Consider the following 15,966-nt stretch of genomic DNA (forward strand, 5'->3'; position numbering starts at 1 on the left):
AAATTATATAAATGGACTAATGTGTCTGACACAATAGAACATTAAATAGAACCAAAAAAAACAAAATTCTTTTTGAAATCATCATGGGAACTGATTCATTTTCCCCATACCCCTGCCTTTTAGCTACCTTTATCTAGAACGGCTCGTAGGAACTTATGGAATCCACCGCTTAACATTGTGTTGTAGAACAATCATCTCTGTGGACAGTCTTCCTCTCAGCCTCGTAGGCATTCTAGTTCAGAGCGCCTGGACTGTCAAGGGTCAACCATCACTGCTTCAGACATATATTCTTTTATATTTACTTATTTCTGTGAATGACGTATTTTCTTTTTTTTCTGTCTTTGGCCAGGTATACAAGTACGAAGACCATTAACCAATCTGGAGATGGACTTGCTGTGTGCAACATACCTTCTGGTAGTTTTTATAACCTGTATAGTATATGAATCTGCTGGCCAAGAAAAGAACTATATAATACGAGAAGAAAGGCCAGAAAATGTACTTATTGGGAACTTGTTGAAGGACCTCAACCTTACCTTGGACCCTGATATCGCTCTTTCAACCCCTCTCCAGTTTAAGTTGGTATATAAGACCGGAGATGTTCCACTGGTGCGAGTGGAAGAGAATACAGGCGAGATCTTTACTACTTCGAATCGGATAGATCGAGAAAAACTTTGTTCTGGTATATTTACTGAACACAAGTGCTTCTACGAAGTAGAGGTGGCAGTGCTACCAGATGAAGTCTTCAGACTGGTTAAGATCCGCTTCTTAATAGAGGATATTAATGACAATTCTCCACTTTTCCCATCAACGGTGATCAACATCTCCATTCCAGAAAACACAGCTGTCAACTCTCGATACTCGGTTCCATCTGCCATCGATCCAGATGTGGGTATGAATGGCATTCAGCACTACGAACTCCTGAAGGTTAGTATTATCGTACCTTTCAGTATTATCTTTCTCTCCTGTTATATGTTTTTATTCTGAGCTGAGGATAAAGTATTTGATCCCCAAGTTGCTCCAGAGCTTCAAGATGCTCAAGATGGTAACATTCTTAACTTCTAATACATGTCTGTTTCTCTTCTACTTTAAAGATTTACCATCATTATCGGGTAATTATCTAATGCTCTGTCTTATTCAACGCTTTGGGTTTTAATAAATAAAGAAATTGCGCAAAAGGGCTGTAAAAATGTTTACGTAGGATTAATTAAACCTTAATTAAAAGCCCACTTTTTTTTTGTCTGGCGACATTAGTGACTCCTTTTCCAAAAGCTTCTTCACCTTCATTACAATTCCGTATCAGTAAATGATTCTAATTTAGACAAAAATCTATTCTCAAGTTGTAACGTACCCCCAAATAAATCAGTAACATAAATCAGTTTTCACTTACGCCGCTGTTATTTATGGAACGGTGACCCACATTTAATTTGGGCACTACTGACTCGTTAGCAGCTGGTCTTAATATAGGGTAATGGCATGAGTTGTTGGTCATGCATAATAATTATGTTTGTGTCTAATTGAATCAACACATGCCCTTAAAAAATAGAATATTGAGAGGCTGGCCGCCTCTAGTGAGGACTATTTTCAACTAATCCAAAACAGAATTAGGAATAAAAATTGGATGCATTTAAGATTAATGTAAGATTATATCCCAAACCCTCATTTAAGAGAGCATTAAACTGAATAATATAACACAATAAAGTATCTTTAAGCTCGGTACAGGAAGGAGACGTGTTACAAAGGAGGAAAAATGTAAGAACAAGAGGTCATAATATAAAACTAGAAGGTTAGGTTTAGATGTGAGGTAAGGAAAGTGGTAGATGTAGTAGAGGTTAACTCGGTGAGTCAATGTAACCATGCATGGGATAGACATATGGCTCCTGAATCTAAGACCAGACTGACGACTGAGTAAGGTTTGAGTCTTTATATCCGAAAAAAAACGGAAGACTAGATGGGCTGAACTGGTTCCTATCTGCCGTCAATCAATGATGTCTACTTTCCTCTTTCTGTTTTCGACAGAAGGCTAGACGATAGCCTAAAACGTTGAAGTGTAGAAGCTTAGATATAACGTAAGAAGGTTTTTTGATTGTTTTCCTGAAATAGTTGAGTGAAACAGCCCTCCACGTAGAAGTGGTGGAGTTTAGTGCACACATCATTTTTGGGAGAGGCATTTAGGTATCCTGAACATAAGACAAGACCAAGTTTTTATAGCAGTTGAATAATTGGGCAGACGAGACGGGCCAAATGTTCCTGATCAGGTGTCAGATTGTATGTTTCTGTGTGTGTTTGGGTTTATTTTATTAGATGCCAGGCAAGGTCTGGCAGTTTTCGGCAAACTCAGTGAAATGGCCTGTGAAATGTCCACCCAAAACACATTTGTCTCCCGGATTATCCCAGCGGTCTCAGCATTACCGATCTTTTCCTGGCCTTCGTCTCCAAACAGCAGGATAGACAAAATGCATCCAGAAATAAAAACGATATGTTTTAAATTCCCAACAATGTGAGAATTTGGAAGAAAGACACTCTTTTCTTTCTCTCTTTCTTCCTTTTGGAACAGCTGGAAAGCTGCAAAGTTTAATGACCATGGTAATAAAAGTATGGATGTTGAAAATTAATGATCCATTAGAAAATGTCTTATTCGCGTTTTTTGTTTTTTTTTAAAAAAAGGTAATTTCCAATGTTTTATCCCTTTATCCGCATTTTAGCACAGCTTAAACTTCCTTTTATTATGTAACCAAAATGAAACGACAACAGAGAAACTCTTTTGAATAGTCCTTGGCCGGCTGGCTACATGTCATTCTCAATTAGGACATTGCAATGTTACAATGTTAGATTATGCGTATATTAACTCCTTGAGTGCCGCTGGGGCTTGTGCTACCAAATTTGTTTTCGGACACCTTAACACTAGAGGCTCGGAGGCTTAGATGGAATGTAAGGATGTTTTATGACACTGAGACGGTGATAGATGAGTGGAACAGCCTCCCAGCAGAAGTAGGAGAGGTTAACGCAGTAGGGGAATTTAAACATGCATGGGATAGGCATATGGCCCCCAGAATCTAAGACGAGGCCAGCAAGGTTTGAGTCTTTATAGCCGAACAGGTCTTTGTCATCTAATTATTCATTTCTAAACATTAAATATGACATATAGATCCTCTGGTTTAAGTAAGAATAGGGAGATCCCACGTCAAAAGACATAGTAAAATTTAATCTAGTTTGACTACCTTAACGTCCAGTTTTAAGGATAGCATACCTGAGTGTAGATTAAGTGCTTTCTTGCCGCATTGTTGTGTCATAAAAGGAAGATGGTGTACTTCGTTTAAAAACAAGAAAGTGTCTGATGATTATTTCTTTATAACTCACTTTTTAGACATTAACCGATCCCTTTGGAAGCTTCGTAATATAATGGAGATGAGCCATATGGTATCGCTAGCGTTTGTAGCCCTCCTATTTATAATGGGATTGAGCTGGAAACATCTGCCGTACATTGTATCACCGTGTATACATTTACACATTCCAAAGCGGCATGTACTGGCGGTAGTTAATATATCAGTAATGAAATGTTATAATTAAGAGAGAGAAAAAAAAACATTTGCAAAAAGTGAGGACGTGAACATGATGGACTTCGGTCTTTTTCCAACCAAAATTACTATGTTACTATAATTAAATAAATATTTTTTGTACTTATGTAATAATTTCAATTATTTTACACCAATAATAAAGCGCTTAGAAGAGAAATGTCACCATTATGTATATATTTATATGTATAGACACCATGACTCCTTATCGTATTGCCTGTATGGCTCAGTCTTAACCACCCGGGACCCATTGACTAATGAAAGTCAATGGAGGAACGGACTTTATTAGCATTGCCATAAAGAATCAGCTCAGTGTGGTGATTGAGCCAGGAAAGTCACCCAAAATATCACACGACTGACAACAATGGCGGCCTCCAGGGAGTTTATTGGAACAAAATGAGCTAAAACCAGTTTGTTTGTTTTTTGTCATTACTATATACAGCGCTCTATTAAATGCTCATGGAGAAAAATATTTTTTTTTTCTATGGGATTTCCGTTTAGGGCAAAAACAGACTTTTCATCTGATTTTATATTGTATTTTTTTGATGACTCTCTTCCTTTAATAAAATACAAACAAAAAGATTTATACGTCTTACAATGAGCTCCATTGTGTTCTTATCACACGGCATCATCGCTCTGTTCTCTTCGATTAGATTGTGCGTTATATTTGTTTTGCGGTTTTAGGTCTTTTTTTTTTTTTTGGTCGACCAGCTTTTTGTTTTCGAGGCATCTGAGCTTCGCGATGTGTTACAATGACTTGTCAAGCTGCTTCTTTTTCTGTCACGGAAAAAACAAACCCCCACCGAAGGGATGCGTTTTTTTAAAACAAACAGTTTTCACATTTCATTTCTAAATTACATCTAACATTATCCACCGTGCTTTTTTTTTTTCTTTTCATAAGCGATTGTGAAAACAGATGCAGAGTGGAAGCGTATTTGTTTATAGCTGTCATTGAGCAGGGAATATGCATCGCTCTAAGCACCTTACTGTGAAGTTATATATTACATTTTAGTGCTAAGTAATCTACACTAGATTTTGATTTCCAAAATTTGATTAGTTCTTCTGTGCCTTGCTGGAAATTAAAGAAGATGTTTTTACATGAAACTCCTCTCCTAAACTCGAAACACGGCTGCTTTCCGATAGACATAAATCAAAATTATGATCCAAGGCTGGACTGGGTATTTTAAGGCACTTTAAGGCCCGCAGCCGATTAATGACGTATATATACGCCCACCTGCTGGAAGCGCACTATGCTCCTACACTAGCTCATCGTGTGGACATGCATATCCGGCCTGTGAAGGCTCCATGAGTGGTGCCATCTGCCGCTGACCCAACGGACGTTTACCGGTTGGGACTATAGGTTAGATGGTTGTAAATTTGAGCTACAAAGATATTTCACTACTTATTATACGGTGAGGTCAACAATACAGGTCACACCGAAGATGTGGTCTAGATTGGCCAGCAGTCAACCTAGGCAAATGGTGAGGGCCACGTATACCTTTGGCACTGCTGTAAAGTAGAAGTTTCCTTTCAGTATTTGAATGATAACCTATTTTTTGTAGGAACTAAAATGATAATTCCTTACGAAAGACACAAATGCAGGATACATGCCAAGATTTGTCCTGGTTCCTACATGAAAGGCGATGACGCCTGGCTGTGTTAAATGGCAGAGTTGAGGTCTCACCACCCTGACTACATTTCATGGCAGTAATTCTGCCCATGAGATTCCAGGGTCTCTGCATTATCCATTTTTGTGAGGTATTGCTTGGAACGGCTGGCCTGTTGGCAGCTATGACAAAGCAAGCTTTGGTGTTTATATATAAAAAGTGCAAAGTTTTATTGCCATAGCAACCAGTTGCAAGCTGGATTCTTGGTGATAACACCATTTTTAAAACTTTTGACCAGAATTATAGTTTTTACTTGACCTTTGAAGTATACAGTCGTTTTTTTAAAAATAAACTTACATTTTGCTCATTTTGAGCATTACGCCTAGTTAATTTTGGTAAAATTTGATGCTGTACATAAAATTATAATCAAAACTTATACACCCATTGTACAGCGCTAAGGACTATGATGGTGCTATATAAAACAATAAATAATAAAAAGAGAAAATAAGTTTACTATAGAAAGAGTGAACATAATTGTCATGGGACACAAAAGCAGCCAGTGGTTGGTTGTTGCCATAGAAACTGAAATAAAGCTTCTTAAATGTTTTTCTGTTGTTTTTTTTTGTGATTAACCCTTCATAGTAAAGAATACAATTACAAATTGGCCATATGTTATTTGCTTAACATCTTAATGCTTTGTGGAACAGCGCCTGTTATAAGAATCTATTATTCCTATCTGCCTATGGAGAATTTTCTTCTGCAATGGCACGAGTAATCAGAAAATGTCCATGGGGGGAGTTATTAAGCGATGCCCTTTCTTGGTCAAACTAGTCTTATTTACAGATTTTATTTTAAACATAATACGTGGTTCTTCTCCCGATACAGAATTCCTTTTAATAGCACCTGGTTTATGCTCTCCTTTTAGCTAAGACAGGTTTTCCGCATGATTGAAGGTAAAAGTGTTATAAACTGCGACATATCAACACGGTGTCAGATGCACTTACCATGTCAATCAGGCGTTAGGAGTAAAGGAATCTCCTGTGAAGTTTTATCGCCGGTTTCAGCTTTACGCTTTTTTTTTTTTATTACTGAAACCGTCCCTTTTTAGTGTTTTCTCGTGGAAAAAAAGCAAAACCGCTGAGATACATCGCATGAAAATGAATGCGTATTGTAAAGCAGTCAATACTAAGAATGATTTTTGTGTTAAGCAGAAGACACTTAGAATAGGTTTATTGAGCAAAATAAAAGAACAGATATAAAATTCACACAAGTAATCTTTGTTTCGGACGCTCGCGGAGAAAGGGGACCCAGGGAAGCAGCGCTCTGCCCAGTTATGCCAATCAAATAGTGTGTCAATATTTTAACTCACAACGATTAGGTTAACACAACTGGCGAATCACTACATAGAATCTGCGTGATGAGCCATTAAGGGGTTAATATTTAAAGAGCCTCTGGGTCGGCTCATTTGGAAAGTTCTCAGGCACGGTTTACAGGAGATCTGATACTAGTAATAAAAAAAATGGTGAGAGTTCCCCTTTAATGAAATACTCCGAGCCTTGAGGCTGAGTAATGATAGGATGAGCGTCCATGTTTCTTGGGTCTAGATCCGTACCTCGACACCAGTGTTAGATAATCCTTTATATTGAAATGCGTGACACTGAAGCCCGTAGAACAGCTGGTGGTCATTTCACACTTAATAACCATTCGTACACGTGATTAGCAATATGAAATGCCTCGTCTGCTGTTCCGCATTGAGCATCATTCTGATTTATAGAGGTCTGTATTGGGAATTCTTTTTTATTGTCCTTTATGGGAAATTAATAAATGTGTATCAGCTCATATAAAAAAATAAAGATTAATGACACCAGCGCTCTATTAAAGTGATGCGAGACAATTCAATATATTGCGTAAAACATCCCTTGCAGAAATCCGTCTTTTGTTGGATGGACGAATTGTGTAGCTATATCTGTTAGATTGTTGTAGATTCAGTATCTTTACCCCACCATCATTTTTACTGGGGGGGACTCAAATATAATATTGCACCTTCTAATTTTGGCATGGTGTCTGGCATTTCCTCTTCCGCTCCATGCAAAGCCTTTTGTGTTAACTAGGCACCATTTTAGTATCTTTTTCTAAGCGGTTGTAAGCAACACTTCCATCATCAAGCGGCCATTGGCCTTAAAGTGCCAGCACCACCCCGTCATACCCAGTCGGGACCTGCCAGACAAGATAATGTCGAAAACCCAATTGTACTAAATTAATCTGCATTGACTGTTACCCTTGTTTTGTAAATGTATTCAAGAAAGCTTGGGGCGCACACAATAAAATAAAAAAAAATAACACGTTAAAAGTGATTAAAAAGAAAAGAATAGACTAGAAAGACCAATTGGTTCTTTTCCGCCATCACTTTATAAATATTAACATATATTTGGAACGGAAGTCAAGCCAAGAAGATAAAACCAAGGTGCAAAATGAATATGGCCCTGTTCATGGCATTTTAATGTGGTTTCTAATATGAAATAAACCTTGTCTTTTGTTTCCACTTTGAGTGTTAGGTGACAGAACACAGGCCTGAAATACAGTAAATAAGCAGTGAACACTACAGCAACAGCCATGATGATAGATAATTTTAAATAAATACATTTTAACTAATAAAAAATTCAGAGCTACATTACATATGCAAATCTCACTTACTACTTAGAAAGTTGTATATGTGAATGTGTTTTCTTTCTTGTGGGGTACATTATACTGAAAAATTAGGTGCATTATGTCAATTTGTAGAGCTGCGGTAAAGCCGTTCCTGAGGAAAAACCCTTTCCTGCTTTAGCAAGAATGTTCACGTTTTTGTGCATTAAATATTTTTCTGTAGTTAATTTAATATGAAATTATTGAATTATAGTCTGAAAAAATATTTGTTTATCTGATATATTTGTGATTTTATATATATATATATATATATATAAAAAATACACTTCCAATATCTTGAAGTGATATTCTACTAATATTATATCACATTGTTTTATACACAATGTTCCAGTTGTCATGCCCAAACAGTTGCAACCAGTTTATATTAGACCCTTTAAATATGTAATGCACATAATCATTGGATGCTAGAGGGTATGGATGTAACTTCTACATTATTTTTCTATATTTATTGTGTTTTTTGTCGCTTTTTCAAAAACAGCCTATTTATATGACCTAACAATAAATCACGGTAAGGTTCTTACAAAATACAAATGATACAATAAAAAATAATACTATGTTTTAACCTATGACAGCCAACTGATTAGCTGAAAGCTATTTAAAAGGATATTTGATTGAACCTGATGAAAGTAAGCTGCCGGCAGGCGACAGCAGGAGGCTGATGGCTCGGCCTCTATTTTGAGGATACTAGTGTCAACTGCCTCCACGTGTATACATTTCTCAGTAGTCAGGAAAGGGGAGCTTCTTCCTCAGACGAAGTATCTGAAAATACTTTCACAGCAAACAATTGAAGTGCTAGGAGCTTATTGAGCACATTTTCAACCTTGACTTTGGTAAAGAAACAGAAGAAGGTCAAGGACAGGAAGGGAAGATGGCCAACCATTTCAATATATAATAGGGTTCCAGTTGTAGTAAGTATTTTGTCAATATTATTATTTTATTTAGTTTTCTACTTTAGTTTAGTTCAGTTCTCAATGAAGCCATGGAAAGCAGTCGAGTCACTGATAATATGTTTACACCGTGACGTGAACCAAGGCGGGTATTAATGCCAATGTGGCTTGGCCACCACTCTAGGTGAACATTGCAGGTGGTAAAGCTAGTCCTACAGGTTGTTCCCCTTTAAGTGGGACCAACATTGCGCATGTTCATTTATATGTGAAAAAACATATGGGAAAAGCCATCATATTAAATCAGACATTGCTTTGTGGATGAGTTCTTAAAAACATCTTTGATACAAAGTGACATCTCCTTCGCATTTATTTTTCTTAATTGTGCCAGCATGAGACAAGCATAGAATAGCCCTTCATTATTTTACAAGTTTAAGAGTATTTGTTTACAGACATGTCTTTCTTTACCACAGCTGTAATTAATACAACATTTGCCTCAGTTGCGGTACACTGGAACCTTATTAATATCATGATATTAATAGCACAGTAATGTCAATAGCGAGAAGAAATCTGCAGTTATTTACAGGTATAAAGTGAGAAAAAAAAAAAGCAATGGAAGAAGAGGTGTTAGCGGCATCACGCCGGGATATTCAGAGCATTGGGGAATTAAGTCTCTAGAAATCCACGATTGTAGAATAAACTTACACGTGCAATATTTATTTGATCTGTCAGATCAGTTCATATTCTTAGAATATACTGTAGATTTCTTATTGTTTTTTTCCTTCTTTCCTCCCATCTTTGATTTCTTTACTCTTCTGCTTCCTTTACCCTTCCTTCCTCCCTTTGTTCCTTCCTTGCGTCAGTTCCTTTCTCCTTTACATTCATTTTCTTTACTTTAACTTTCTTTCTTTGTTCGTACTTTCCTTTTTTTTCCTTCCTCACTTCATTCCTTTTCTTTCTTTCTTTCTTTCTTTCTTTCTCTTTCTTTCTTTTTCTCTCTCTCTTTCTCTTTTTCTCTGTCTCCCTCTCTCTCTCTCTTTCTTTCTCTCTCTCTCTCTCTCTGCCTCTCTCTCTCTTTTTATAATCAGTGAAAAATGAACTCTATGGATCAGATTTACACATCTGTAAACAATTAAAGGATTAATATAGCCCTTCAAAATGAGAAGACATGGCATGCCTCCACATAACATTTTCACAAATCAATTTTAACGGTGACAGATTTGCAGGAGCTGCAACAAGGTCTTGATTGAAGGAAGACGCCACGTTCTGTGTTGTCTCTGTCACTGATAACAATCCGTTAATTAACACTCGTAACAACCACCGCCGCTCCGTCGATGGCTGGACATGCAGCAGTTTAAATGATCTGTTTATTCCATTCTGCTATTAATCTATTATACAGAACATGGATCCTTAAGAACCAAAGTGTTAACTCAGTGTGTTGTTTGTTTTCCTTGGCGACTATTTTGTCATTTTCGTGCTACAATTTTGCAAGCAATGTTGACGCTTTATAGACAGTAATAAAAAATGATATTTTACATTTTGCTTTTTTTATTCTCCTTGTTTTTACCGTTTCAAAAAGTGGTTTCCCGATCACAGTAAGAATCCCAAATGTAGTCTGATAAATCAAATAGTAATGCTTGTGTAAAAGATCGACGTAGACAGTATGCCATCTATATTAGAACCACCATGAGACGCATTAAAAGTGTGGTTACTACTGATTAAATATTACATAACATTTACCGTTTTTTTTATTTTTTAAATGTGCCTTTTCTAGTTGCTGTGACAAGCAATGGGAATAAAGCATGATTTCGGGCATTGTTATAGTACACAATGCCTAAAGTATAGACCTCTCTTTCATGAATCTAGGTCATGGTTTATTTTGATGAAAGCGACTCGTGATGTAAATGGTTTTCTCTTGCAATGACTCAATGTGTATGCATCATGAGTAGTGGAATAGTATAGCTCTAAGGCAGTGGAAGAAAATCAATCACCTCCACTGTTAAACGACTAGATTTGTAATGTAAAGCAGTATGCTAATTAACCCTTCTGGATGATTTTATTTAACTAATAATTTGCTAAGGATCTGCTTATGTAGAGTGTATGATTCCTTCTGTTTTGAATGCATTATTATGGATTGTCACACTAGGGCACTCATTGAGTCCCCTCCAAAAGAACTAGAAAATGGAAACATTAAGGACATATAGGAACATAGAATTGGACTGCAGATAAGAACCATTGGGCCCATTTGGTCTGCCATATCTTCCTGATGTAAAGACTCGAACCCTAACCACTTCTCAATTTCATCATAGAATTGGGAGAGCCGTATGCCTACCCCATGTATGTTTAAATTCATTACGTCTTCATATTAAGGTCTAGGCTGACTTAGCTATCAGAGAGGAGAACGCCACGTGTAGGAATTTTTGGTTTCTGCCTTAAGTCCGTAGTCGCCATCAATATGTCATTGAGAAACAGATTTGGCCCACATGCTAGACTTCAATCTAGTCTTCATCTTAACCTTCCCTGCTGGAAGATTTGACAATTAGTTATTGAATTAAAAGGAAGGGAAAAGACTTAAGAGCGGGGTAAGAATTAATTACGAAATGCATACGTGTAGGAAAGTCACACCGCTGTATGTCAAAATACAAAGGCAATCAGGTAAAATTGAAATGGATACAAAGTAGCCAATTATGCTGCTTTCACTTTCATCGGATTTGATCTATTACGCCTTATCGCGCCACAAGCAAATTGAAATCTGAATAAAAATTTAAATTTGATGTGTGGGAAAAAGATTTATGGTGTCTTTAATAAACCCACAACAGCTGTTTTAAACATGATCATACCGGCTCATAGAAATGGTCTACTAGCCTTTGCCAAGTAGCGATGTGTATATATTCAGGCTGTAAAGGGGCAAAATACAGATTTTTTTGCCCCTTCTTCAATGGGAGATACACAGCTGAGAGTCTATATAGTTACTGCTAATATTCCACCTCCAGCCTGTGTAATTAACAATAACTGTATAAGAATTCTTAAATAAAATAGGGAATCACTCACCTTTCTTCTCTTAGGATAATTACTAGAACATATTGTATTTGATCTTTATTTTTAATGCATTCAAAATATGCTGAAAACAAAAAAAAAAAAAACAGAAAAAGAATCAAACAATTAGTTTGTTAAATTTGATGTTAAAATAATTTCTTAAATTCCGAAGGGAATTTCCAGTCTCTGTGTCGTAGACTTACAGAAATGGAAAAGGCTTTACATTGGACATTTTGTAAGAAAAAAAAAGATAACATTTAATTACAGAATACTAAAAAGGCTGGATGGCAGAGTAGCTGACAACACTGTTGGGGCTATTTATCATGAAAAAATAGCTTAGTTAAGGTTGCCGGTCTTTAAATATTGCATTTGGTTCCCTAGGGCAGAGAAGCTATGGCTGCTTAGTAAAGAGATGAACTGGAGATATGCCTCCAACTCTTGCTGGTCATCGAGGTGCGAAAATGTAACATTTCCATGAAAAAGAAGCAAATGGGAAATGTTTATATTTTTTTCTTTATATAGCCCTAATGTAAGCATGACTTTAAGATCCAGAAGTTAATTAATGCTTTCATTAGGGTGGATCTTTACTCAACCTCCACTTGTACCAAATAACCCTACAATGGAAGTCTTTGGATTTCACCGCGAGGCTCCAGAAATCAGAGGTTTGATAAGTGGACCTCTGGGTCAGCGTGTGTAAAGTCTAACCGGACTCTAATGTTTTACTGGCAAGATGGCAGCCAGAATTATTCTTGACTGCAGGAGGCTTAGACATTGATGGTTTTGTTTCATGTACCTTCAGGAAAGATGGCCATGGATGGTCATGCTCTTCTTTTTCTTAAATTTTCAGTATCATCTGTTATTTTAATGGATTATCACATTAATGTTTAATTGTTTTTAATTTTGCATTTAAATAGAAACAGTGTCGTTGAACTTTATGCATGCCACTTCCATGGGTGATTTTTGTACATGGGCTTCTTTACTGTAAGGGGCTTAGATTTAATGAGCTACTGCCTTTTTGCACCATGAGTGTTTCTACTCATTTCCAATCAACACTTCTAAATGAGCAGCCGTATCTCAGGGAGATATATAAGTCAGTGATCTGCTTAAGGAATACATTTAAAAAGACAGGGCAAAGATTGTTCAGCTAGCTTGTTAGCCTCTTAAGACATAACAGAAACGTTCTTTCATTACTTTTACTCTGGTGTCTTTAGTCAATCGTGATTCATTTTATTGGCCGATATTGAAAAAGTGTCTGAAACTCAGCAGCCTCCCCATCAGATAGTATCTGAATCTTTGGCCATAGTGGCAAGATCCACTTTCCTCATTAACGTAATAAATTTTATTTAAAAAAAAAAAATATAAAAAAATAATTCAATTTAGTACAAATGTTAGGGGCCTTAAAAACTGGATAATTGTCTAGCTGCGGTTTTGTGACAGCTACTTAATAATAATCTCCTGCATGCCACTCACCGCTGCAGTTGAGTTTCATTGAAAAGGTAACTTGACAATGAATCCGACTGTTGAATTTATCTCAATTAGTCAGTGACGTCCTGTGAAATCAGCTATTACACATTGGGGAGAATACCGTCTGATTTCTGCCGGAACAAACGAAATCGAAGGGCCAAGTTCTGCTAATAGCTAATGGACCTTTTTTTTGTAAATGGGGTCCTTAAGATGAAAGGACCCCATTGAAAGAATTGAGTTGTTGTATCATTTAAACACCCAGGTTTATGGAATATTCTCTCTCTCTCTCTTGATGTAGATAAATGTGTTTTTGTTTTATTTATTTAAAATGAGATCAGTCAGGAAGGGATCGGTAAAAAAAACATGCATTTTTCAAAAAAATATTGACTTTTTCCTTGCCTTTTTCACCTCTTATCAAGAGGGAATATGGGTGGATTTATTCAAGGTTAGAGGCCAAAGGGGGTCATCGAAGTGGATCCTGAGAACGGCGTACCAGCAGAAGGCCTAGACCTTATCTATTGATATATTCATATTTAGCTATGTATTTCACAGCCATACTAATATTAACCATGTAGGCTTTAGATGGGTTCCACGGTGTTTAACTATTGTTAGAAGCTTTAGGCCTGATTCCTTTTTATGCTATTTTAACGGTTTTTCTACACAAGACAAGGATGGGGAGCTGGAGGTCTCATGGGTTCCACCTTGTCTTCTACCATTTTATTTAGATGAACAATTTAAAGTGGATAATATTAGCAAATGGTGGCTTTTTCTATTTTCACGGTCTCTTCCTGATAGCATTTGAAGCATTAATATATTAAGAACTGTTTACCCTGGTGTGCCAGGCAGAGCATGAAGCTGTCCTTAAAAGTATATAAATTGTAAACAAGCTTTCCTCTGAGATCAAACAGTATTTCTCTCGATAAGAACGTTCCTGATGAGATCTAGACAGATGGCAGAATGGCCCAAGGGACCGACCAAACAACTTCATCGTGAAAAGAGGTTACCAGACTCCTTCTTAAGGCGAATATACATAGAACTTGTTAAACCCTTACAGCCAGAGGGGTAACCTCTCTAAGTAAATACAACTCCATTAACTGGTATGAGTTTAGGCTTAATCATTCAAGGGAAAAAGTAATTGTGAACTAGGTTCCTTGTTGGTTTATGTGGTTTCCTCTAGGGTTGCTCGTGGCCTCGCGACCGTACAGCTGTCATGTTTCATTATCCTAACGTTCCTTCAGGGTCCAAACCGAAGGTTGAATGAAGAGCATGTCTTTTAGGCTTGGGCATTACATGGTGCCAGGGTCAAGGAGAAATCAGTGCATCTGTCCACATAAAATCTCTCATTTTCACACCAGCTGCCATATACCGCGTTATTGCATGACCTATATAGCTTTTTTACATCACAAGTTGATAGATATCGTTTTTGATGCTTAGTACTGGCAGGTTTATGCATGTTTCTTCTTTCTTCTACTCCGTATATTGATTTTACTTAATGTAATCCCTGCTGGTTGTGACTTTTCTTTTAAGCAAGGCTGTATTCTTTATACTTTAAAATATAATATAATTGTATGCATTGGGGATCTCAAAAAAAAAACATGATATCATATTAGTTTGTGCAAAATGCCATTCATTAGGTCATATATGGCATATAGTTATGTGATGTTAATATCATGCATGAGTCGAAAAATAATACAAGTAAAAGAGTGTATGTGAGATTTATCAAAACAAATTAAAAGGCACTTTCCTGAAGTCAAGCTGTTGTATTGAAATGTTACATTACTTAATGAAGGAATTACGGTACTTTATACTAATGTGCCAGTAATGCATCACTAATAGAAAAGTATAATGGCAGCTTATATATAAAAAAACACTAGTATATATACATATAATAAGCCGTATATATATATATATATATATATATATATATATAATATTCTTTTGAACTTGTATTTATTTTGTATAACTCGCACAGTCACTAATGATGTCATGTATACGGCACAGCAGAGATTAATCTGTTTGAAAGCTGCATTTAGCATGGGTTTCAGTTCTGGAGAGACTAGAAATTATCTTTCAGCTCTAGCACACCGACACTTTAAACAATGAGTGATTTGCTTGATGAATTAGTCTCACTAAATAATATAGCACTTGGTTGCAAATCACGTCCCTTAAAATCAGCTGGCACTTAATAGAGTTGGCCAACGCTGCTGGCTGAGAGAATAGTAAACCCTACGTGTCCTACGTACCTCCAAAACTTGCACACAATGTTATATGTACTGGGATACTGCAGAAGACCTTTAAAGAAATCCAGCCTGCGTTTATTGACCTTGTGGTTGAGCACTTTTCTGTGGTAGTCTAGTTGAGATCTGACGCATTAAAAAGCGGTGTGAATTATAGACAAAATAAAGTTTAAGATACTTCCATTGGCCTGGACGTGGGCACCACTCTTTTTTCAGCAGAATCACACACCATGCTGACCAGTGACGTATTCTGGCCTAGGCTCCATGGATTTGTTGGGGGGAGATGTCGCATGTTGCTGGCCCATATATATATACTATGGAGGACTATGTTTAGCCAGACAACAGTGGACAAGCAGGCAACCTAGAACCAAAATTAATCAACATGATTTGTAGAGAATCTCTGAAATATTTTAAATATATATATATATATATATATGAAAAATTAAATTAAATTTCTTTG

The 15,966-nt window shown here is 36.7% G+C and overlaps 1 protein-coding gene across 1 annotated transcript in view; it reads left to right on the forward strand.

Moving 5' to 3' along the window:
• Nucleotides 1-384: 384 nt before the first annotated feature.
• The window catches only part of LOC149281989 (protocadherin-11 X-linked-like), a 349,492-nt gene continuing 333,910 nt past the window's right edge, over nt 385-15,966 (forward strand). The window contains exon 1 of the mRNA XM_089498744.1: nt 385-924. Within this exon, the coding sequence (XP_089354870.1) occupies nt 385-924 (540 nt within the window). The remainder of the gene's footprint in view (nt 925-15,966) is intronic.

This window comes from Sceloporus occidentalis, unplaced genomic scaffold, assembly GCF_023333645.1.
Source record: "Sceloporus occidentalis isolate IW3139 unplaced genomic scaffold, rSceOcc1.0.p SCAF_125, whole genome shotgun sequence".
NCBI classification, from domain to species: domain Eukaryota; kingdom Metazoa; phylum Chordata; class Lepidosauria; order Squamata; family Phrynosomatidae; genus Sceloporus; species Sceloporus occidentalis.